We start from the raw sequence: 26,675 nt of genomic DNA on the forward strand, positions 1-26,675 counted from the left end.
ACAGATCAAAGGAAGGATCTATGAAAGAAAACTATTTTAATAGTGTTAACAGAGAGCACTCCTAACTTTTTCTTCCCCATCTCTGCAGAGATGTTGGCAATGTGGTTGAAGCCATGTATGGGGACCTCCCTCCTCCAATTATGCTGATTGGACATAGCATGGGCGGTGCTATTGCAGTGCACACAGCATCGGCTAACCTGGTGCCAAGCCTCCTGGGTCTATGCATGATTGATGTTGTGGAAGGTAAGTTTTCTTAGTACTGACCAAATCAGAATTGATGACTTATAGGAGGTATTTATAGTAGATTATTATCTTGTTTTAATTTACTATCAGTTTCATTCATCTTAAGATATGTCCCATTTTGTTTCTTTTTTAAAAATTATATAATCATTTTCCATGTCATCAGAAACTCTTAATTAATATCCTTTTATACCTAAATAATATTTTATACCTAAATAATACTTTATCATTTGTCATATCCCATAATTTTATTTAACCATTTAAAAAGAAGCTACCATATCTTTTATAACCCAGACTGAAAAGTCACACCATTGCTTATACATCCTGTTCATTGTGTGGGTGCTACACAAGGAAGTGATTATCAGGAGGCAAAAATTATTGAGAGCCGTGTTGGAAGCTGGCTATCACATTAGTCTTTGAATTTTCTTAAACTGCGTCTTTGTTTTTCCCAAGCATTTTTTAATTCTGCTGGCATCTGGGGCAGGTATATAGAGTTGACTCAGTAAGTATAAATGGTCAGAATAAGTTAAAGGCTATGGTTAACATTTTTGTTTACAACATCCAGGTACGGCCATGGATGCACTTAACAGCATGCAGAATTTCTTACGTGGTCGTCCTAAAACCTTCAAGTCTTTGGAGAATGCTATTGAATGGAGGTAATTCACAAATATATGTTGTCTCAATTTTAAATGTTAGATTATAGCTTTTCTTTTTTGTAAGTGCAAGTACCAAGATTAAAGGAAAAAAAGTAATTTTCCAAAGTTTTATTGTAAAAATATGTGAGAAAATATTGAAAGAGTGGAATTTAAAAATATATTTAAAATATTTCAGAATTGGCTAAGTAATCTAAAACCTATCCTTTTCCAATAAATTATAATATTTCTTAGGATCTTAGTGATTACAGATCATCTGCTGTATAGCCACTTCTGCTTCTAAGGTGAAAGCTTGGACTAAGTGTACTCTAAGTTCTCTTCCATATCTGATACTCCATGGTTCTAGATGCACATTCTGTGTTTCAGAAACAAAGAATGGGTTTAGGTTCCATTCTCTAGAATCTGAGTTTTGGGTGAATAGTTCTTATAAAAATTGCTGGCAAAATTGGCTATGGCTTCTGCTTAAGTAAAGGCTGTTCAGTAGTAAATTCATTCATTCAGTCATTTTTATTAAATATTAACACTTATGCTAAAGGATGAAGATTCAGAGATGAGTGAAACACTTTCCCTCCCTCAAGGAGATAAGCCTTGGCATAGAATATCTTCCATATCCTAGCCTCCTACCTAATTCTTCAAAATCCGTCTCCACTTCCTTCTCCAGAATACTTTCTCTTACCCCTCCAAATCACCAGATAACCCTTTCAGCAAAATTGCTAGAGTTCTTTGAGTTTATTATTATATTGCACTGTTTACTCCTAGTGTTCCAGTCCTCCTTTGAGGGATATGCTTATATTGTTAATTTTCATTATTGCCTGTCCCAATACCTTTGGGAAGCAGTTCTCTTTTTCTTTTGTACTTTCACACAGCATATAGCATACCATTGTCTACCCTAGAAGACAGAACATGTCTGTTAACTGAATTAGAAATATCAATTGGAAATTTAGACACAATGTGGTATGTGTATCCTAGGGAGTTTTCCTAGGACATAGGGTCTCATGCTAGAGTATGACTTGCCAGAATGGTGTTTGTATTTACTGAGGTTGCTTCCGCCATTCCTTGTTCAGCACCATAAACACAAGATTTATGTTCTCTCAGAATCACCAAAGAGCTCTCTATCTTGGGCAGCCACAGCATTGAGAATGCAGCTGCTGCCAGACATGTACCGCAGGTGCCCTGCCTGCTTCCTCAGTAATAACCAGTGAAACAATTGTTACCTAAAATTCATTCTTTTCCCCAATTTTAAAAATTTATTCAACAAACCTTTTCTCTAGTATGTAAGATATATACCTGTTCAAAGAACAGTGTCATCAAAAACAAAACAAGTAAATACATAAATACAACACAATAAAGAAAGCATAGGATTTATAGAAGGTCACCCAATCCATCCAGGGTGGTGATAGGCCCTGTGGCAGCTGCAGAATAGAGTAAGATTTCTGTTTGTTAAATGTTAAGATGTTCTGGTGGGGGCACTAGAGAAGAAAGGAGTTACTTCAGATTAGGTAGACGGAAGTGAAGGGCAGGGAAGAGGATGGGGGTAAAAGGGATAGTAGAATAAAACAGACATTATTACCTCATGTACATATATGACTGACTACATGACCGATGTGATTCTACAACATGTATAATCAGAAAAATTAGAAATTATGCTTCATTTATGTATGATCTATCAAAGTGCATAAATCCTTTGTACTGTCATGTATAACTAATTAGAACAAATTAAAAAAAAAAATGTTCTGGATTCTGTGTCACTGATTTTTAGAACCTACTTTATGAGTCCAAGAATCAGAAAGTAGGTTCTACTATTATGAGGTATTTAATGATTTTTGTTTTGTACCCCACTGGCTATCTTAATCAAGTTTATGGCACTTGGCCATTTTCTCTATTCCAGATTAAAGAAAAAATTTGTTGAAATCCAGGATCAACAGTTACTGCTTTTGCTCATGGTCTTGCTAATGAGAGGTAGTAGGTATAATCGCTAAGAACGGGCTTTGAAAAATCAGACAGACAGGGAGTTGCATCCTAGTTCCACTGCTCTAGCTCTGAGAAAAATAAAATAGGAGAAAGAGCAGGAAATAGGGTGATAATGGAAGTCGGTGAGGTAGAAGGAAAACCAAGAGGGTAGAACACATATTTTTAAAAGGAGGGAGAGAGCAACTGTGTCGAATGCTGCTAAGAAGTCAAGTAAGACCACAATCAAGGAATGACCATTGAATTTGGCATGATAGAGGTGACCTTGACAAAAGAAACTCAGGAAGCGCTAGATAAAACCCTTATATAAAGCTGGGCATAGTGGCGCATGCCTGTAAACCCAGCAATTTGGTAGGTTGAGGCAGAAAGATTACAAATTTGAGACCAATCTCAGCAACTTGGTGAGACCCTATCTCAAAAAATAAAAAAAGGGCTGAGGATATAGCTCATAGGTACAGTGCCCTGGGTTCAATCCCTGGTACAAAGAAAATAATCCAAATGGAAATATAACAGAGGTATTTGATAAATATATTACAAATATATACGAACACATATTGAGACAGTTTATGATTAGAAATGCTGGTGGATATATAGGTTCAGTGGTGGTTGAAAGATGAGGTAATAGTTCTGATTGCTTCTGATTATCATTAAGGTAAGAAATAATATCATTATTTAGGAAGGGACTTTAAAATTCTCATGATTTTGTGCGTGTGTGGTGCTGGAGATCAAACCCAGTTCCTCACACATTCTAGGCATGCATTTTACCACTGAGCTACATCTCCTTGCCTCTAACTTACATGATTTTTTTAAGCTAAAAAACTTAGAGATGTGTTTTCCTGGTGGCCTGCTTCAAGCAGTGTTTCCAGCTCCCCCTGGGATATGCAATCGTTTTGCTTTGCCCTTAGGTAAACAAGTGTTAAAAGACTACTCTGTTTAGATAGTCTAAGCTCTGTAGCATGGCATGTGTATTTGTTTTATGCTATTGTCTCAGAATACTACAGACTAGACAATTTCACTAAACAGTGAAAGTTTATTTGGCTCATGGTTTTCAAGGCTGGAACATCTGAGATCACAGAGCTTGCATTTGAGGGCCTTCTTGCTGCATTCACGGTATGATAGCAAAGGATATCACATAGTGAGAGAGTACAAAAAAGAGCCAAACTCACTTTTTTTTTTTTAATTATTTTTAAATTTTTTTATTTTTTACAGACTGCATTTTGATTCATTGTATACAAATGGGGTACATCATTTCATTTCTATATAACAAAACCACCCAAGATAAGGACATTAATCCGATCATGAGGGCTGAGCTCTGCCTAATTCTTATAGGTCCCACCTCTCAGTGTGCAAGGAGCTACCCACTGCCTACCAATTCTATTCTGTCCTGATCCCCCTTGGCTTTCCAAACCTGCTATTCCTTGTATTTGGTTTTCTAAAGTGATCTTCCTACTGACTTTTTCACATCACAGTGTCTTTGTTCGTGATATGCTTTCTGCCTATAATGCTCTGATCAACTTCTGTTTCCTGATTAGCTTCTTCTGTCCTCGTCTTAGGCAGGACCTTTGGGGAACTTTCTTCAGCCTCTTCATGCAAAATAAAGTGCTTCCTTTGAACTTTTCCTTATTGAGCATAGACCTGGCACATAGTACCTTCTTGGTAAATATCTGCAAAACTGAAATGGCTATAATGTCTACTTAATTTTTACTGCCCAGTTGTAGATAAGATAGGGGAGAAAGAAGAATGGTAATTTCTATCGTGAGCAATATGGGTAACCAAAACTTTGTTAGATCCCACAGAATCTGCAGAATTACTCATTCGATTCTAGTGATGTGATGAAATCAATACTGAGTAACTCCCTCTCTCTTTTCTCATTTTTGTCTCCTAGTGTGAAGAGTGGCCAGATTCGAAATCTGGAGTCTGCCCGTGTCTCCATGGTTGGCCAAGTCAAACAGTAGGTCTTTCTTTTTCCTGTTGGGCTGGTTAGAAGCTTAATCATGATGAAGGAATTACAGATTGCTTTTTTATCTTACATTTATTGTACCATACTGGCATGTTGCCTTCATTTTTTTAGGTAGTTTTATAGGTGACTCATTTGGACCAGCTGTATGGATAGTTTTTTCTTTTCTTTTTTTTAAAGAAATCCCAAAGGCAGTTATTATTGTCTATATAATACTAAATTAGATTAGCACGACTCTAGGTGTTGAAAAGTGAAGCATTCTAGAGAGTCTACATTAAACATTGTGTCCACTTTTGTACTGGCAGCTATGGTTTCATTCCCCTTTCAGCCAAAACTCATTGTGAGGAAATTGCATAACCAGAGTGAAAGTCGAATTCTAAGGGTGAACTAAGATTATTTAACCCAGTTGATCTTTCTTGATAGAGTTACATGGGTTCTGGGTATTACTGTGTAGTCACAAAATAAACTTAAGATGAATTGAAAAAATGTCCAACAGAATACATGGCAGTACAAGAGTTAGATGAAAATAATAATGGCATTATAGAGTGCTTACTATTTGCCAGGCACTGTGCAAAGTATTTTATATAAACTGTCTTTATTTTTAAAACCTTGCATTATGGAAAAATCACAAACATGTTGGAATAATACCATAAACCCCAATGTACCCACTGCCTATTTTTAAAAATTACTATCTTCTGGCCAGTTTTGTTTCTTCTATGTGCCCATTTACTTCCTTCACACATAAATATTTTGAAGCAAATTCCACATATAATTTCTTCTGTAAGTTTCAGTATGCTCTAAACAGTAAGGTTCTGGCTTTTTAAACATAATCCCTATGATATTATCACACCTTAAAAAATTAATAATTTCTTAATATCAGCAAAATCTAATCAGAACCATATTTCTGATTTGTTTAAATTTTTATTTTTTTAATTAATTTACTTATTTTTAATATTTTTATTAGTTGTTGATGGACCTTTATTTTATTCATTTATTTATATGTGGTGCTGAGAATTGAACCCAGTGCTCACACCTGCTCAGCAAGCACTCTACCACTGAGCCACAACCCCAGCTCCTATAATTTTATTTTTGATTTATACATAATTGTACATGCTTATGGGGTAAAACATATTTCAATATTTGTTTATTTTTTGGAATGACTAATTCTAAATAAGCATATCCAGCATCTTAAACATTTATTTCTTGGTTATAGATCATTCAGAATGCCCTCTTTTGAATCACTACATTATATACTATTATTATTGTTAGCTTCAGTTACTCTATTATGCAGTTCATAATTTTTTAAAGTTAAGATTAGAATCAAAATAAGGTAGATACATAACCAATTGACTGATACTTAAGTATCTTTTAACCTATAGGTTTTATTTCTATTTTTTTTTTCTTTGAAGTTTATTTACTGAGGAAACCTAGTTGTTTGCTCCATAGAATTTTCCATAATCTGAATTTGCTGAGTGAATCCTCAAGCTGTAAAAAATACTGTTTTATAGGTGAGGAAATGGAATTTCATAGAGATAATTTCCCAGGACCACACAACTAGTAGATGATAGAGCTAAGATTCAAACTCTTGTGTATTTGACTTTAAGGCCTATAGTAATGGATTGGTATGCCTAAAAGACATTTTCAGTAGTATAATATCAGATAGATACAATGCAGAGACTTTAAAGAAGATATGAGACTGCCACTCTTCAGTGCTGAAATTTTTTGAGCTGACTAGTGTAAGCAGTGATAAAGCATTTTATGAGGAAGTTACATGGCTTTTTGCTTTTAATTAAGTAATTTAAAATTTTTATTTCAAGTGGTGTTTTTTCTTGATACCTGTGTATGAATATATATGTATGAGTGTGCCTGATTTTTGTCATATAGATACCTGTAACTTTTCTGCCCTTTTTAATTAGGTAAAATTGCCCTGAACCTTCTTATCCACACACATGCTTTGGAAATTCAAAGCACATGTTTCTTTATTACACTGTTTTTTTAAAAATCACATGACTACTGTATTATAGATAAGAAATTCAGCACCTCACAGTTGGTAGAAAAGCCTCAGTTAACAAAATATCTCTGAATGTGTACTTTACTAAAGGTTTTGTAGAGAATATAAAGAAGTTATCATTCTTAAAAATCTCCACTGACCCTTCAGTTTATCCTAGCCTCTTTATTTTCCATCTTATCTTCTTGACTTTTCTCCCTTCTCTCTCTCTCCTTCTCAAGGGCAAAAACAACAACTTCCTCTGTATCATGTAGAGCAGACTTTGATACCGGCTACTACCCAGGCCCTTGGAATTTTTACCTTTAGCACTTTCAATGTATTTTTTTCATCAAATTCTCTCTAAAAGGGATTAAGGTGCTAGCTGCTCATATTATAATAATAATAATAATAATTTTTCTATCTAATTACTTGATATAAAGACATACCTTGGGGGGTGGGGAATACCAGGGATTGAACCCAGGCGTACTTAACTACTGAGACACATCCCCAGCCCTTTTATAAAAAAATATTTTGAGATAGGGTCTCCCTAAGTTGCTGAGGCTGGCTTTGCACTTGGGATCCTCCTGCCTCAGCCTTCCAAACCTCTGGGATTATAGGTGTGCACCACCGTGCCTGGTAACCAATACCATTTTTAAGAGAAATCACCGAGTAATAATTGGTTGGATTAGATGGTCTAATCAGCAAGATTCAGCTGGCCATGGTTGTTCTAATTGCCAGTTTCTATCAGCCAGTTAAAAAGTAGGCCAGGCGTGGTAGTGCATGCCTGTAATCCCAATGACTCAGGACACTGAGGCAGAAAGATCACAAGTTCAAAGCCAACTTTAACAACTTAGCAAGGCCTTAAGCAACTTAGCGAGACCCTGTCTCAAAATAAAAATAAAAAGAACTGGGGAGGTAGTTCAATGTTTAGGCACCCTTGGTACCAAAAAAATAAAAATAAAAACAAAAAGTAGGATCTTCTAGCATTCTGTCTGAGTCTTGTTCTACTGTAAGCTGAGTACAACAGAAAAACACCATGCCTTGGAGTTAGTTGGGCCTGAATTTACATATCAGCTTAATCCACCCATAGTCCCGGACAATTACTCTCTCTTCAGGGCTACTTCATATACTTATAATGATAATAGTATAAAGGAATACTAATGAAACTCTTGTCACTATGCCTCAGGAAATGGTTTTTCCTTTTCTGTGAGTCCATATTGGTACAAGAACTGAAAACCAGCCCTTGGAGTATAGTTACATATTGGCCATGTTCTTCCACATTTTCACCTTCTCCTCCCAAGAACATTATTAAGTTTTAGCTAAGGCTGAAATCATGGCTCAGTGGTAGAGTGCTTGCCTAGCACGCGTGAGGCACTGGGTTTGATCCCTAGCACCACATAAAAAAACTAAGTAAACAAAATAAATGTATTGTGTCCATCTACAACTAAAAATATTTTTTTTAAGTTTTAGCTAACATTTGATTAGAAAAGGCCATAAGCATGGGTATCTCTGAAACAATTTGTGATAGAAAAGAGATAAATACAAACAGAAACAAGATGTACCCCATTTGTTTACAATAAAAATAAATTTAAAAAGAAAAAGAAAGAGATATATAATAGTACTTTCATTAAAAAATCTAGGTGTGAAGGAATTACAAGTCCAGAAGGCTCAAAATCTATAGTGGAAGGAATTATAGAAGAAGAAGAAGAAGATGAAGAAGGAAGTGAATCAGTAAACAAGAGGAAAAAGGAAGATGACATGGAGGTAGGTGAAGGCCTGCTGTCTTGGAAAGGTAGGGTAGGAGATGGTTTTAAGTGTGATCAGATATTTTAGGGGACAGAGATACCAGTACAAGAGATACTTAGGTTAAATATAAGATATAAAGCACTGTCATAGTTTTGACCAGTTGCAATGTAAAACCTAAAAATACATAACTTCCCCTTAAACAGAACTGCTTTCTCACCAGACTCTCTCATCTCTGTCCTTCTGTTCCTGTGGTTTCTCATGAGAAAAAGCCCATTTCTTACCTGTCTACTCTAAGCCCATCCAGATCTTACTCATCTTTCAAGCTCTATCTCCTTGGGAATGTTTTCTGACCTCAATTTATCAGTCGGTCTCTAGCACCTAATGTTGGTATGAGACAACTTGTTTTTTTTTTTTTAGAAATTGTGCTTGTAAGTCATAGTACAAATTGCCATAAACCACATTAAAAAATACTATGATCCCCTGCTAGTCATCTCAAGGTTGATGGCCCATGTTGTCCTCCACGGTGCAAAAATTGTATCCCAAGCAAACAATATGTGTATTTTCAGGGCAGAAACTGATATTCTGCATGAATTTCCCTCAGCATTTATCTCAGGGTTGTGTGAGCAGTAAGTGTGAGTACTGGCTGAGCAGTTGGTTTGAGGACAGTAGTGGATAGGGGTGCTTTTTTCTTGGAAATATCTAGTGACTATGAGCAGACTTTCTGGAATGAATTGTAAATATCTTCCTAATGGACAGGTAATGGGCTTGGTATAACCACATATTCCTTTGCTTTTATAGATGCTACTGTTAGCAAGGAGAGGACATTTTTTAATGGTATTTTTAATTTAATGAGGATCTTCTTGCCATCCTTAAGATCAGTGATCAGAATAATATTTTATCTACAGTTTGCAAAAATATAAATAATATTATTTATAAAAGGAGGAACTATTTGGCCCTCCTAACACCCTGTGAGATGAGGGGACATCTTCCATATTACAGTGTAGTCATTGAGGCTTAGAAGTTGTTTTTCTCAAGGTAACCAAGCAGCTGTTTAGTAGATTTGAGACTTGATACGGTCTATTACTTCTTACCTTTTATGTGCTAGGACTATACTGAATAAATCACATCTGTCAACTCTATCTAATTCTCTTTTTAACTCTGCACTGTAGAAATAATCACCATTTTTGTGTCTCAGGTACAGATACTTTTCCAAGGTGACACATAAAAGTTAGAATTAAAACACACCAAGATCCTCTGATTTTCAATTCCAACTCATTTTTTCTTTGCAGACTTTTTTATAAGCACCATTGTGTGATTTTATAAACTCCAACAGTTTTGTTGAGAGGACAAACTGAATGCAGTGCATCAATTATTACCCATCAGCCATCTCTTCGTATTTCTCCTCAACTCTCCTAGCCCTAGATAATCACTAATCTATCTTTTTTTTTTTTTTATAAACAAATGGGATACATGTTGTTTCTCTGTTTGTACATGGCGTAAAGGCATACCATTTGTGTAATCATAAATTTACATAGGGTAACGTTGTTTGATTCATTCTGTTATTTTTTCCCTTCCCCCCACCCCCCACCCCTCTTTTCCCTCTATACAGTCCTTCCTTCCTCCATTCTTGCCCTCTTCCCTAACCCTAACTAATCTGCTATCTTAATAGGTTTACCTAATCTGGACATTAAATATAAATGGAATTATACAACATGTGGCCTTTTGTGTTCTTTTACCTTAGCATAAAGTTTTTAAGGTTTATCATGTTATAAAATGTATCAGTCCTTTGTTTCTTTTATGTCTAAAAAAAATTCCATTTTATGGATATGCCACATTTTTTATCCATTCATCAGTTGATGGACATTTGGATTGTTTCCACTTTTTTTGTCTATTATGAATAATACTGTTGTGAATATCTTGAGTATGTATACCTTGGAGTAGATTGCTGATCATATGGTAAGTACATGTAACTTTTTGAGGAATGTTTTTCAAAGTGCTGCAACATTTTACATTACCACTAGTAGTGTTTGAGGCTTTCAGTTTCTCCATATGCTTAACAACACTGTTAAAATCTCTCTTTGTTTGTAGTCATCCTTTGGGGCTATGAAGTGGTATCTGATTGTGATTTTGATTTGTATTTCTCTAATAACCATTGATGGTGAGCATTTTTTTGTGTAATTATTATCCGTCTCTCTTCATTCTTTTGCATATGGATATTTGTTTAGTTACGTCAACACTGTTGAAGAAACTGTCTTTTCCCCATTGAATGGTATTGATGTTCTTGGCAAAGATCATTTGAAAACCACACACACATGCACACAGGGGTTTATTTCTGGGCTCTCTACTGTTTCCTTGGTATATTTTTCTTCATGTTAGTACCAACTTGTAATTACTATAACTTTGTAATGATTTGAATTGAGTCCTCCAGTTTCATTGTTTTTTGTTTCTTTGTTTGTTTTCAAAATTCTTGTGGTTATTCAGGGTCTTATGAGAGTTTATATGTTTTAAGTTTATAAAAAAAATATTTGAAAAATGCCACTGGAATTTTGATAGGGATTACATTGACTCTGCAGATCACTTTTGGTAGTATGGATATCTTAAACATCCAGTGTTTTTTTTTTTTTTAAACACATTATGCTACTATCTCATGTTTACTTTAAGATTTTCATATTGTGATTAATACAGTATCCTGATTATTTATTTCCATTATATTTCACTTATTTCAATAATGCAAGAAAGTAAAAAAATGCAAAACAGTTGAAATATTTGTTTAGCTAATATTTGATTGCATACCATGTGCCATCCACTTTCCAACTGTCAAGATAAAACATGTTGACATGTTTTCATATTTGTCATATTTCCTCTTTTGAATTACGATTGCAGGAAGATTATCTCATTATCATAAATCAAAATATTAGGAAAAAATACTTTATCAACGAATCAACCTATTTTCAGGTACTGGGGATCGAACTCAGGGCCTTGTGCTTGAGAGGCGAACACTCTACCAGCTGAACTATCTCCCCAGCCCTACTATCTGTGTTTTTTTCCCCTATATATATCACTTTTTTCCAGCAGTAATTCTAAGCTAGATATGTCATAATCTTGTTTATTTCATTTAGTACTGTATTGTAAATATTTTTTCATCCTACAGTCTGATCTTTGTAATTATTCTTTTGATGGTATGTTCTTTTTGCCACCTGAGTATAAGAAAAGTTCAGTCTTGATTCTACAATTTACCACTTTGTGATCTAATAAATTTCCTGTATCATTAAAGCTAATAGAAATAGCTGGGCATTGTGGCATGTGTCTGTAGTCCTGCTACTCAAGGGGCTGAGGAAGGTGGATCATGTGACTAGCAGTTTGAGCCAGCCTGGGCAACACAGTAAGACTCCATCTCTTTAAAAAAGAAAGAAAACTAATAGAAGTAAAAAAAGAAAACTTTGGATTATCTAAAAATGGAAATTACAACCTATATAAGATTGCCGTAAGGATTAAGTGTTTAATAAAATGCCTGGAATTCAGTAGGTCCTCAGTAAGTACTAGTTTCCTTCCCGTTCCTTTTCCCAGGGACCTAGTTTTTATCCTGTTCCTCCAGGGGTGTCCCTCAGAGACTCAGAGCTTGCTCTTATTCCTCCAGACCAAGAAAGACCATCCATACACCTGGCGAATTGAACTGGCAAAAACAGAAAAATACTGGGATGGCTGGTTCCGAGGCTTATCCAATCTCTTTCTTAGTTGTCCTATTCCTAAATTGCTGCTCTTGGCCGGTAAGTGTGTGTGTATGTGTGTGTGTTAGCTTGGCTGTAGTAACAAAATATCATAGATTGGGTAGACAACAGATGTGTATTTTTTCAGTTTAAGATCTGAAAGTCTGGTGTCAGGTTATCAATAAAATTGGGTTCTGGTAAGAGTTCTCTTCCTGGTTTGCAGATAGTTGTCTTCTCACTGTGTTCTTATGTGGACCAGAGAAAGTAAGAGCGAGCTCTCTGGTGTCTCTCTTCTTGTAAGGACTCTAATCTTTTTGTATCAGGGCCCTACCCTTTTGACCTCACTTAACCATAATTACCTCCTGTAGGCCCTAGCTTCAAATACAGTCACATTAGGGGTTAGGTGCTCAACGTGAATTTTAGGGAACAGTTAAATTCACAGTAGTATGAGTATATTGTCACCCAGGTATAACCTTGTTAAAACTATTTACCAAAGTTACTGGAGTATCATCATTTATCTGTGCCCTTTCTTTTCTCCACATCCAATCCCTACACCTAACTAAGCATAAGTATCTACTGGGATGGCCTGATTTTGGCCAGCCTTTTGTACCTGGTTAAGATCAAGCCCCCCTAAAGCTAGATACCGTGGTCTAAGGATAGTCTGACTATTATAAGAATCAAAACGGTAAAACCTTGTTTCCAGAAACCACTTAAATGAGAAAATAATTACAGGGAAATCTCAACCTGGAACGTTTTATCCGGTGAAACTGTACCACGTGGAAGTTAGGGTCAGCATTAATGTGAATTGTGTTTACAACTTTGTCACAGTTTTACTTAATATTTGAAAAGCAAAACCTATTTCACAGGACCTTTTCTAATAAGGTACTTATGGATTCTCTTGTTTTTGTTCTAGGTGTTGATAGGTTGGATAAAGATCTGACCATTGGCCAGATGCAGGGTAAGTTATCCACAAATTATGCCCTTGGACTAATTTTCTGAGGGCAGAGAAATAGGTAGTCATATGGAAATTAATGTTCTGAGATGGTGAGGTACAATGGAGAGAACAGAACTTTAGGGTAAGACTTACCTTTGACTTTTATCTCTAGTTCTGACCCACCATATGATTATGAGCAAGTGTTTCTCTTTTCTGAGCAATAATTCATATATTCTCTCTTCCCCCCTTTCTTTCTCACTTTCCCCCTTTTTCACCTAAAAACAAGGATTATAAAACTATGTTTCAGAATTACAGGGATTAAAATGAGACCATGTGTTTAAAAATTAGAAGGTACTATATACGTATATAATATTGTGAGCAGAGATATTCTTAATACTGATCAGTGCTTTTATTATTGTTAAATATTTTTAGGAAAGGGAAATATCCAAGATAATCCAGATAGCAAAAGGTATAAAATCTGTTTAGAAGATAGCATGATGTAGTGGTGAAAGCAAGTGCTACAAAGCTGAGAGAAATGGGTTTTGAATATTGCTTTCCTAGTAATTGTTTAACCCTGAGCAAGTTACTTGACTTGCCTCAGCTTCAGTTTTCTTAATGTGTGAAGGGACAAAATTGATGGCAATCTCAAAGGGATTGTGAGTTATAATGAGCAGGAAAATGACATGTCGAGCATTGTGCACAGGTGCGGGTGTGTTGGCCATGTGACACTGGAGATGGTGGGATCAATTTTGTGGAGTTTCTTGCTTTATATGGGTAAAAAGACCTGGCAAAATTGAAGTCGATAGACATTACGTCTTTGGGGTGATGGGAAGAAGAGGTGCCAACTTCTAAACCATGATTTTGGCCTTAAGCAGATTCTGTTCTTGTTCTTTCTTTTTAATACTTACAAGATTCAAGTAAGAAAATGTGGGAGAAATAAGAGTCTGACAAACACATTGTGTGTCATTAGATGTCCCCACTAGATGCTCGCCAGTTTCTTCAGTAGGAACTATCCAAGGCCACCTTCTCTTTAAAGAAAGTATCCCATGAGTATAGTGAGTAAATGGCTAGGTTGAATATTCCATAGAACAAAGGAAAATGGCTAAGTCTGCATAGATCCTAAGCTATAGCCTTCCCAGTACTGTGTTCAAACCAGCTGAATGTGTTATAGTATTCTAAAAATCTACCATTTATTCATAGTATGACTTGGATCAATGGAAATATTCCCACTTCATAAAATAACCACAAAATGGGGGCCAGGACTTCCAGAGCTTATTATTTTATAAATGAAAAAGCTGAGCCACAGAGTCTGTTCTTTCTACCTGAGGGTACCCTTGTTCCCTTATCCTTTATCTCCTTGGGAACCTTCTTTATCAATCATCTCTATACTTTCTCTCTCCTTCCCTTGCTCTTGTCAGTGTTGGGGATCAAACCCAGGGCCTCACACATACTAGGCAAGCAATCTACCTCTACCTCCAGTCTACCCACCAGCCATCTGTTCACTCTTAATAGTGCCGCATTAGTTGTGAGCTTAGTGTTCCTGAGGACAGTGTAAGAAAGTACTTAGTACAACAGTGTCTGAAAAAAAAAAAAAAAACCTCAAATGGTAACTTTTGCAATAATAAATGGCAAAATCCTTAACATGGTCTACAAAACCCTTAATGTGGTACCTATTACCTCCCCAGACTCATTACTGGCACCATGCCAAGCTTCTCATTCTTTCCAGAAATAAATACCACTTTCTTTGTGAAGACTGTCCTTTCTGTGTGGGAAGCCTTCCTGTAGGATCTTGAAGCCCCTTTTCCCATCCTCTTATAGCCCCACATGCCTATTTTTATCATTGGAGCTACATGCTGTATTTAAACATTGGTTTTGGTGTTTTACTCCCCAACTGGACTATAAGTCCTGTGAGGATAGGATCTGTTTCCTGTGCGTCTTGCCCAAAGTAAATGCACATTAAATAGGTATGGAAGGAAAAAATGAAGGGAAAACGATTGACCAAAGGTTATGATACATTAAAAAAGGGGGGAGTTAAAATTACAGGTATTAATATCATCATCAAAGACTTGGTCATTGGGTCAAGAGGTTTTGGGGGAAAAGATACTGTGTTCCTGGAGTGACCTGTGAAGCTGCAGAGGTGGTAAGGAGAGGACTCTTTTAGTCCCTGAGGTTGCCTGGCTTTGTTTTTCCTCCAGGGAAGTTCCAGATGCAGGTCCTACCCCAGTGTGGCCATGCAGTCCATGAGGATGCACCCGACAAGGTGAGTCTGGTTCTCAAAGATGTAAAAGGACAACTGGGAGTAACCTTGGATATCACAAACAAGAGGACAAGCTTCTCGAGTCTCAGCCTCAATTACCTACAGCAGCTGCTATAGGGCCTGTGTAATTCCACCAGCTCCCCAAACCTCTCCCTGGTGGCTGCTTATGGTCTGGGCTTTGTGGGTCTGAGCTGAGGAGCTGCTGACACACAGCTGTTTTATACAAGAAGATCTTAAGCTGTACTTCTCCATTGCCCCTAAAATCCAAATGGAAGAAGGGATGATTAGGGTAGGAACTGCACCCCTAAACTCTAGTCACAATTAGGGATTAATATTGGCTCCTCCTGTAGGAAAAAGTACTTTGTAGCTTTGAGGGAATAAATAAGCTCTCATTCTTCCTGACCTGTGTGGAGTATCCCCTGGCAAGGATGGTGGAGGGAAGTCTACCCTGGGTCCTTTTGCTCTCAAGCAGCCCAGACTGATGGGACTGATGAGGACACCTCCAAGCCTGACCTTCCAACAGAAGCTCACAAGACTCTAAGGCTAAGCACCATTACTCACCTTCATATGACCTGGACTCTTCCTTTTTCAGGTAGCTGAAGCTGTTGCCACTTTCCTGATCCGGCACAGGTTTGCAGAGCCCATTGGTGGATTCCAGTGGTAAGGATATACAGCCCTGCAGTGCTGGCCAACCCAGTACACAAGCATTTGCAGGGTTGTCAGTACTCTGCCTGGTTTGGGTCACCATGCCCCTCTCCCTCCTCCTCAACAAAGGGCGTGGCGTGTGTCTTTCTACAGAGCCACATGGTTGTTGGCATGCTGTGGGCCAGTGGGCCGTTGCTGAAACCGCAGTTGAGTCACACCTTGACTCCCACCCCTCACTGCAGTGTGCGTTTGTTCTTGAAGTGCTCCTTCTCTGAGGATGCTGGGATGGAAATTGGTCTTTATCCAGAGAAGTTCTCTGTGTTTTCTCCTGCCCCACTTCTGAGCAGAGCTGGACAGGCCACGAGGGGAGTTTGAGCAGAGCTTTCAGCCTCAGCACTATAGACAGCTCTGAATGCCATGGCCTGGGAAATAATGTGATAGGCAGAGAAAGCATCAGAGATGACAGGATATTGTCACAAAAGTGACAGTCTTAGACCATTCTATACCTCTAGCAAATGATCGTTGATGGTTCCCAGGAATCAACAATGAATACTTCATTTCCTTTGATGAACAGTGTTTGACTGGGGACCCTTGGTCACATGAGCAGTACAATGAGAACAGACCCTGTGTCAAATCTTTTTCTTTTGTTTGTTTTTGCGGTGCTGGGGATTGATCCTAGGGCCTTGGGCTTGCAAGGCAAGCACTCTACCAACTGAGCTATATCCTCATCCCTGTGTCTAGCCCTGGGTGGGGCCAAAAGGAAATGGGACAGATCTGTCGGGGCCTTGGTGGTGGTCATTAGGGAGGGAGATGGGTAAGCAGGGGGAGCTAGTGGTGGTTACATTTGTTTCCCTTCTCTTTTACTCTTGACAGTGTGTTTCCTGGCTGTTAGTGACCTGCTCTCCACACCTCCCTCAACATTGAGCTCTGTTGTAAATACATCGCACCAGAGGCCACTGTGATGCCGCTGTCTCCTCACCATCCCGCCCGGCCATGTGACACCGGCTCCCTATAGACGGGCATCCCCAGATGTTTAAACCTTTTTGTGTATTCCTGCCAAAAGCATTGTTTTCCAGGGCCCTTGTTCAACATTGGCCTGCCCAGTCCAGGGTCCCCAGCTTTTCCGCCTTCCCTGTACAGGGGTAGCCTCTGCCTGTTCTCCTCGCCTTGCCTACAGTGAATACCCTATTCCTGGCATCATGCAATGCACCTGGGTCCAGATGTTCTTCAGGCTCAGGGACCTCCATTCCCTGTGATTATTCTTGGCATGGTCCTGCCCTACCTCATGGGATGGACAATGTACAGGGCGGTCCTTATTTTTCCCGAATACCGGTCAGGTACCTTTTTATCCCAGTCTTACTCTTCTAGGTTCAGAAGACTCAGAGAGGCCAGGATTCCAGCCTTAGGTGCAGGGAGGGGTAGTGGATAGGTAGCAAGCATCACAAGAAACCAGCCTGAAAATCAGGTACAGCCAGTCCAAGCACATGGCCTCCCATCTGGGTGAGCCCACTGTCCCACTCCCACATGTCTGGGCACCTGTCCTGGGCTGAGGCCAGGCTGCTCCAGGGGCCTTGAGCCCTCACCTGACACAGAGCAACCCAGGTTTAATACAGCCCATGCACAAAGCCACAGGCTAAAACCTGTGGAATTGTTTTTAATAATTAAATTTAACCATTCTCATAGTTAGTTCCTGGAGGTGTGCAGAATGCCCGCTTGCCTCTTCTAGGCCCATAGCTTCTCGTTGCCACTCGTGGTTTCCAGTCACTCTACATAGAAACATTACAACCTAGCATCCCCAGTCTTTGCCCTCATCCAGCTGCCTCATCCCAGCACCACAGCCTCCCCTGCTGCCCAGGCACGCCATTTCCAAGGGCAGGGAGGGGCAGTCTCCTGAAGCCCATCTTCCTGTGACTGTCTAGGTGATGTGTAGCCCCCTCCACCTTTCACCCAACAACTTCCTATCCCTGTCCTGCTGCAGGTCCAGAATCTGGGACCTATTTGTTTCTTTGTTATTTATGACCTTGTTTAAAGAAAATAAATATCTCCCAACCTTTATTCATCCCTGTGGAGTTGCCCTTATTTCTACTAATGCAGGGGAAGAGGAACAGTTCATTGAATTTAGTTGCTGCAAAACTCCAAAAGCCACTTTTCCTGTAGCCTGTCAGTATTTAGGCTCTTGTTGCTCCCCAGATCCAAAATTTAGTGGGATGGACAGAACCAGTCTCCACTGTAGCCAAGGGAACCTGGATTCCAGTCCCATTTCTTCTACTGGCACAGAACAGTATAGTCTGCCTACAAAACCTCAGTCATTCATGGCTTCACTTATGCCAACATCCAAACTTATCCACAGCCAAGATCGTCTCCTGAGTTCTAACATTTCGGTCCACCTATCTCCTCTGGTCTCTCCCAGATAACCAAGAGCCTCTTCATATTGAACATTTCTAACAATGACCTCACCTTCTCTCTTCAGCTTGCTTTCTGCTGTCTTTCTTAACACAGTAAGAGATAGCTGCAAATATGTCTTCATTTGTCCAGGCCCCCCTAGGCTGTTCTCTTATACCCATATCCAGTCTGCCACCAAATCTGTCTACTCCCTCTTCTGTGTCCCTCTTTTCCATTTCACAGCCACTCCCTAGCTTAGGCTTCATCATCTCTCACCTGGGTCACCCACTAGGCTTGCTGGTTTCCTGTCACAGCCCCCCTCTCCACAAACTGTTGGAATCATCTTTCTAATAATCTCCAGGGCTAAGCTGCCTAAATTAGAACCCAAGACCCTACCTATACTCACTGTGCTGTAGTTTGCTCATCTACAAAATGAAGATAAATAGCACTTAGCCTGTGGGGTCTTAGAGACTATATGTGTTAATAGGGTGAAAAAATGAAATAGGTTAATTGGCTCTCTCAGTAATAGAACATGGTAGACAATAAATAGTTCCTATTATGTCACACCTCTCTTTAATCAATAGTGGCCAGCCAGCCACAAGCACCAGTTTCACCCGGAGGCTTATAGGTTTGTTCCCACCCAGACGTATTGAGTCAGAACTTGTCTGTTTTAACAAGTATATTAATGTCAGAGAAGTTTTCGTTTAGATGTTCACTAAATATTTCTGGGTAAAGCTTGAGCTCCCTAGCAGAGGAGAGAAGGGCCTGCCCTCTGTGTGAGCTGATTTCTCCATCCATTCTCTGGAGTGTCTCTGCTGGGCCTCTTGTCCACAGGGGGGCAGCATGATCACTTGTATGGCTTTCAGGGACTCTGACTTTTGTTCAGGCAAGTCAAAATAATTACTAAATTTGAGCATCATCTCATTTACTTGATACAACTTAATTCTCAGAGTAACCCTGTGAGATAGGTGCTATTTATCTTCCTTTTACAAGCAGGGAAACACATCCAAATTCTCCTAGCCCAGAAGTGATAAGTGTCAGAATTAAACCTAGGTAGCTTTCACATTACTGCCTCCTGAAAGATAGAAGGGACAGAAATCCCTAGATAGAAGTCATATTGGCCCAGATACCTGACTTAGGAGAAGTGTGACCAGGGAAATGAGGCCTCTGTAGGCCTGGTGAAGAGAGGCAGAGGATGAATGCAATTTTTGTTGAGCTTGTCAGGTACTGTGCTAGGCACTTATATCTCCATCCATTGTTATGTAGGTGTCATCAGGCATAAGCATCATTATCCTGAATTTAAAGGCAAGGAAATAAACTCGATGTGAAACAGCTTGCCCACAGCCACAACTAGGATGGCAGTATCTTTTGTCTTCTCATTCCAAGTCTACTGAACATTCACTACACCCCAGCAGAGAAGACCATTCATACGTTCACTTATCTTTCATGAGGACCTACTGCGTGCTGGCTGGCCACAACAGTTGTCCTTGCAGAGCATACAAATCAGCACATGTGGACTCAGGGAATCAGGGGGCCTGAATGAAGAAGGATCACCACAGAGGCGGAAGAAACATGTTTGGATCAAACCAAAATCATTCTGTCACTAAAGAATGCCCAAGGGGAACTCCTTTCACAAAAAGGAAGGTAGGCACCTTTGGGAGGCAAATAGATCTAATGGGGGAAGAGGAGAATCTTGAGATTGAGAGGACTTAGACAAAGACCTAGGCAGAGTGGGCATGGCTTCTTGGTGCTGTATTCTTAACATACTCTCATGTGTACTTACTTGTTCTTGAAGTAAACCTGAGCCCTCATTTTGTGCCTAATGGTTAGTGAAACACTGGAGACAAATGGGTGAGGCCCTTAAAAGGAATTTATAGTCCAGTGAGGCAGTTTAGATAGTAAACACATTTGAAAAAGTTTGTAGGGGAACAACTAAGCTCATCTGGAAACAGGCCAGGGATCCCTCCACAGAAGTAGCAATTGAGTTGAGCCTTGAAGCATCACAAAGGTGGATGTGGAGAAAGGCAGTCAATTTCAGATAGCGGGAACAGCACAGATGAGCCGGGAGACCCCAAAAGTCAGTCTTAGAATTGGTAGGAAAATTATTGCAGCTGGATTATAGGCTGAGAGGAACCAGGAGAGGACATAGGAGTGAGGGCATAAAGACCTTGAGTGGGGAGTTTTCAGAAGTTATACAAAGTAGGGATGTCACAAGATCAGGCTTTTTCTTTTTCTTTACCTTTTTTTTTTTTTTTTTTAAAGGAAAGTCATCATGGTGATCTGTAGATAGATTGGTAGGTGGCAGACTAGAGACTGGGAGATCAGTTTACAGCAGTTACAGCAGTCCAGGTAAAAGGCTCAAACTCAAACTAGGAAAAAGGACACAGGGATGAGAGAAAGAGATGCTCTTAATATTTTGGAGGTGGAATGAATAAACTACTTGGATTTGAAGAGAGGGACCAATGACTGTTGAGTTGGATTCAGGGCCCTGTCATCAAAACTGGGGTTAGGGAATTAAAAGGTCAAGACTTTAACAAAGGAAAAGCAAGAAGAGGGACTACAAGAACAGCAGGGAAAGCAAAGAGCAGTCAGGTTCCTCCCTGCAGGAACAGTGTTTGGTTTACAACCTCAGAGCCAACCAGCCACCCCTGCAGCTGCCAGAGTCAACTCATTTTCAGTCTGGTTCCCCACCTCAGCACATTATATAAACTCAAGAGGCACCCTCATTCCTCGAACTGGCTTCCCCAGAAGTTTGCTAGAAAACCCCAGCCCATAGCCAGGCGGAACCTGGGAACCTGAGACTGGCCAAGTGGCCATGCCTCTCAAGTGGGTGGAAGGAACCTGGGTAGTTAACTGAGTGTTGGGAGAGAGTTTTCTGATGATTGGTGGTGAGTTCACATATTGATGACTGGTAAAGCATAAATTTAGGATAACTGATACCACAGCCTGTGCCATTTATAAAGTAGGCTTTCACCACCTTTGAGACCTCACCCCTTCTCTGTGTGGGGGAAGGGCAGGCAGGGAGCAGCACCATCCTACAAACAAGGAAATGGCAGTTCTAAGGACAATCACTGCCCAAGGCCACATAGCTCAATCTGGATTATAGCTCAGGCCATAGCTCCCAGACAGTGTGTGCCTTATCAGTCCCAAGACACACCAGGAAGAGATGAAGGGTGGCAGGTGCATGGAAGACAGCGCCCCGTGCCTACAGGCATGCGTCCAGGTCAGCGCAGCCTCTTACTAGCCAGGTGACCTCTGGCACATCACTTCTTTCAGAACTTGGGGTTCCTCATCCACACACTGGGGTGATAACACTTAACTCACAAAGTGTTCAGAAGTTTAAATGAGACCTAAGTATATGAAGGACAGTGGGCGTGTGCTTCCTCTACTGGTTGAGGTGAAAAGCAGTAATGCCTGGATCTAAGACAAGGGGATTATTTATCCTGATTGGAAAGAAGGGAAACCAAGGCAAAGGCCATTATATTCAAGGTCCCTTGGATTTCTCTACCTCCTTCCACTGGGTGGGGCTGTATTCAGTTGGCTCAACTTGGTGTGCACTTGGGGACTGAGTGCTGCCCGCTACTGTAAATCCTCCTCTGGCTCAGGAATGACCTCAAATTTAACATTTTTTATGGTAAATATAATATTTATCATTTTAACTTTTACAATTCAGCAACATGTAATTATCACTCACAATGGTGTAGTACTATGTATCACCACCATCTATACTCAAAACTTTTTTTATCACCTCCAACAGAAACAATATATCCATCCAACAATCACTCTGTCTTCCCTTCTCCCCAGTTCCTGGGAACTTCCATTCTGCTGTCTGTCTCAATGAGTTTTCCTATTCTAGGAACCTAGCATAAATGTAATCATATAATATACATCCTACATCTGGCGTATTTCACTAAGCATAATGTTTTCCAGGTCCATCCATGTTGCAGCATTTATCAAAACTTCATTCCTTTTTACAACTGAGTAATATTCTATTGTGTGCATGTACACTCATCTTGTTTATCCGCTCATCTGTTGATGGACTCTTGGATTGCTTCCACCTTTTGGCTATTGTGAATAATGTTGGTTTGAACATTTGTGTACAGATAGATACATGTTCTTCTGACTGCTTTTTTCCCAATCTTTCAGATATATACCTAGAGGGAGACTGTCGGGTTATATGGTAGTTCCGGATTTAACTTTTTTGAGGAGCTGCCAATCGGTTTCCACGGTTTCCACCGTGCCTGCACTATATTACACTTGCACCAACAAGGTGCAAGGGTTCCAGTTTCTCCAAACTTCACCAACACTCATTACTTTTCATTTTTAAAATGATAGACATCTTAGTGAGTGTGAAGTGGTATGTCATTGTGTGCCTCTAATTTTTGCATTCTCCAAGACAGCCCCTGTGGATGGAGGGCAAGTGGGGTGACCCTGAGCTAAGCACCCACAGAGCATGTTAGAGCCAGGCATGTGGGCTGAGGCTGTAGCCCAGGCACTGGGGCTTGCCCTGCCCATCCCCACCCCATAATCAAAAAAGACAAGAGGCGGGAGCAGGTAGAAAGGGAAGGAAGGCCGCTCTAGCTCTAAGCACCACAGGGCTCACCAGGCTCAGAGGCTGAGGCAGAATTGATTGAGCAAAGGCAGCGGGATGACCTTGTTCCTCTGGCAAACCCAATGGTATTTCCTATTCTCTGTTTTATTGCAGGATCAAAACCAGATATTCTAGGATCCCAGAACCTGAGGAGAGTTGGAGTTTTGAGGCTGGGTGGTGCCCCCTAGGGATCCATGTGCAATTATTTATTTATTTATTTATTTATTTATATAATAGGAATTGAATCCAGGGGCAGTCAACCACTGAGTCACATCTCCAGCTCCCTTTTTAAAATATATATATTTATTTTATTTTTATGTGGTGCTGAGGAGCAAACCCAGTACCTCACACATGCTAGGCAAGCGCTCTACCACTGAGCTATAACCCCAGACCCTCCATGTGTAATTTTTAAGACACGATTTGACATTAAGTTTTTATTTGATAAACAGGAGGAAAAGTTATAAGTTGGGTACAGTGGTGCACACCTGTAATCCCAGTTACTTGGAAGGCTGAGACAGGAGGATCGCAAGTTGGAGGCCAGCCTCAGCAACTTAGCAGATCCTGTCTCAAAATAAAAAATCAAAAGTGCTGGGGATGTAGCTCAGTGGTAAAGTGCCCCTGGGTTCTGTCCCCATAATCAAAACAAACAAACAAAATTATAGAACATAAAGTTAGATAAAATCTTCTCTCCTGGAGTTATATACCTGAATTTCTAGGACTGAGTGGGAAAAAATTTTTTTTGTGGTGCTGGGAATGGCACCTAGGCCTGTGCATGTGAGATGAGCTGAGCTACACCCCAGGCCCTCAAGGACTAAAGAAAATTTTAGGTTTATCCTAGAAAAAGGGTATGGATTGTTTAAGAGTTGGAGAACTGTTCATTTCAGAACTCATTATACACCATAAATCAGGCCATAAACTCCCACACAGTAACACACACACACACACACACACACACACACACACGCACACACACCTCTTTTTCTTTCAAGGTCCCAATCAAATGTCGTGTGAACCTCCTCACATGAAAGATCATGTCCCTCTTTTAACTTGTAGTGTTTGTTTCTCTTTTCACTTGCAGTTCACTAGTATTATCACTATTTTCACTATATTTTTATAAGTCCATGTTTTTCACAAGTATTTCACTGCTGTTGTCACTAAGGGTTTTCTTCTCTGGGAACTCAAGTACAGAGACTTGATCAGTCATCCCAGCATCCCAGCCCCACAAATGACCTGGTGCAGAGGTAGCATCAGTCATGCTTAGTTGAACGAGTGACAGGCCACACACGATCTGTGCCCATTAAAACCCCATCAAGGTTGGTACCATTGTTGCTTCACTGTGGTCCTGATGCTTTCCAAAACACCTAGGAACCTGTGGGAAGAGTGAGGGTCTCTGACCCAGAAAACCTTGCTTCTAGCTTTGGCTCTGACCTTGACACACTGTGATATGGGCAAGTCACTTCACCTTCCTGATCCAGGGGCAGTAACTATGCCCTCAGTCCCCATAAGGTGGTAAGCAGATGAACAGGAAGTCCAGTGGTTACAATCTTATAGTTCCACTCCACCAGAGATGCAGTTGTCTATGGGGAGCCATCTGAGCCAAGCCCTTAAGCCTGTGGCCCAAAAGACTCACCACCCAGCTATGCTGATGCTTAGATTCCACCCTTAGCACCTCATTCCCTTGAGATAATTTTTTATTTCTCCAGATTTATTATTTCAAATGCAAATACTTCCCTTGCAAGGACAGAGAAATTTTTTGTCACTCGAACCTTAGTGGGAACAGAGGGATTCTGTGCAAGAAATTAACATAAAGAGGGATGGGCAAAGGAAAGAAGCAGGCTTTTATTCCAAAGGGGGAGGAAACTGAGGATTTCAAGGTGAGGAAGAGAGAAAAGTCCAGAGAGAAAGAGCCGGGAAACCGCTGGTGGTGGAAACCTCCCAGCACCAGATGCTGCCTCTGCCGCTAGCTGTGCACTCAGGGAAACCTTACCTTTGAGCCCTACTTCCTCTTTTGCCAAGAAGGATGACAGTCGTTGGGAATAAGATACGGGGCATTAAGTAGTTGACAAGGAGTGGGCGCAAGTGTTGTTTCCTCCCCCTAACTTGTAGCTGATTCCGTAGTTCAGCTGTGTACACAGCAACCTGCAGGCAAATGTCCCTCCCCTCACCCTACATACAGGCTTCTTTGGCTTCTCTGGCTTGAGCTGCCAAGGTCCCCAAACAGGGGACTCTTTGAGAGGTGCCATGAAAGGGCAGTTTGTGCTGCTTCTGGCATTGCTGGACAGGAGTCCCCCAGAATCAACACCCTCTCACTTCCTCCTCCAGGACAGCTCTCTGATTCCTTGTGTGAAAGGGGGACAAGCAGGTAGCCCTTGCTTCCCGCTTCCTCAAGCACACATTCACTCTCCACTGTGTCCAGGGGCTCCAACGTGGAACCCCTCTCCACCCTTTCTGGCTTCAGGATCCTTAGGCTGAGCTATGCAACTTCCCACTTGGTTTATCCACTTCTCTGTTGTTACCCTCGGGAGTGCGCTGCCCGTGCCTTAAGGGCAGTGAGCAGGGCGCCTCATCTCTTGGATTCTCACGAAGCACCTAACGTGGGGCTGCTCATCCAATGGGCGATCACTTGGCATCTGCAGAACTGAAACGATTCATCTGACAGGGCTCGCGGTCAGCAGGCATCAGAGGCACGATGGATCGACCTTTTCAACCTGGGAAATGTTGGAAAATGTTGCAGGCTCCTCCCTAAAATTGTTGGCTATGAAAGATATTGCCGACAGGAGCAAAGCGCCAACAGCAAAAGGAACATGATCCAGACAGTGAAGGTCTGGTTAAGATCTCTGGTGACAGAGAGACCTGGATTTGAATCCTCCCTCTGCCTCTATAAAGCCACGTGACCCAAGGCAAGTTAGACTTTCTCTGCCTCAGTTTCTCTCATCTATAAAATAGGTATAATAGTACTTATCTTATAGTAAAGAATAAAGGGGATGAATGCATCTAAATTCTTAGCAGTGCCTGGTCTTTAGCAAACAGTATAGGATCACCAAGGAGAATAACAGCCATTAATGTCAAGCATATTACCTTCAGTGAGGCTTACAATCGATACATAGTTCAAGGCCAGGAGCCTGGGTTGGACAAGGGTGTTAGAAAACAGCTGGCAACACAGTGTAAGAAAGAGAGAAAGAAAATTATAAGCAAGCAATTCCCCAAGTCGATCCTATTATGAATTATCTATCTACCCACTAAGTGCTGTTGGGACCTAACAGCCACACAGCACTTTCTAGCAGGACTAGTCAGACTTTCAGGGACACGGAGACTGGTAAAAATATAAAGGAATGAGGCAGTTCCCTCTGGCTATGGTGTGGTGGAGGCACATGGCTTTGAAAGTGTTTGGGTTTGGATATGAAGTATCCCCAGAAAAGCTTGTATGTTGAAAGCACGGTCCACGACGCAGCAAGTTTCAGAGGTGGGGCTTTGAGGAAAAGGTGGAAACATGTGAGCTATAATCTCATCAGTGGATTTATCCACTCGATGGATTAGTATTTTGAATGAACTTCTGAGTGGTAACTGTAGGCAGGTGGGGCATGGCCAGAGGAAGTTGTGCACTTCTT

At 40.4% G+C, this 26,675-nt stretch overlaps 1 protein-coding gene across 1 annotated transcript in view; it reads left to right on the forward strand.

Moving 5' to 3' along the window:
• Positions 1–18,149, forward strand: part of PPME1 (protein phosphatase methylesterase 1) — a 53,607-nt gene extending 35,458 nt beyond the window's left edge. Inside the window, exons 6-14 of the mRNA XM_079103811.1 lie at positions 89–243; positions 806–896; positions 4,747–4,812; positions 8,446–8,569; positions 12,189–12,318; positions 13,172–13,216; positions 15,388–15,452; positions 16,042–16,109; positions 16,968–18,149. Coding sequence (XP_078959937.1) covers positions 89–243; positions 806–896; positions 4,747–4,812; positions 8,446–8,569; positions 12,189–12,318; positions 13,172–13,216; positions 15,388–15,452; positions 16,042–16,109; positions 16,968–16,986 — 763 coding nt within the window. The 3' untranslated portion in view covers positions 16,987–18,149. The remainder of the gene's footprint in view (positions 1–88; positions 244–805; positions 897–4,746; positions 4,813–8,445; positions 8,570–12,188; positions 12,319–13,171; positions 13,217–15,387; positions 15,453–16,041; positions 16,110–16,967) is intronic.
• The last annotated feature ends 8,526 nt before the right edge of the window (positions 18,150–26,675 follow it).

The sequence above is a fragment of the Sciurus vulgaris genome (assembly GCF_902686455.1).
Source record: "Sciurus vulgaris genome assembly, chromosome: 11".
NCBI classification, from domain to species: Eukaryota; Metazoa; Chordata; class Mammalia; order Rodentia; family Sciuridae; genus Sciurus; species Sciurus vulgaris.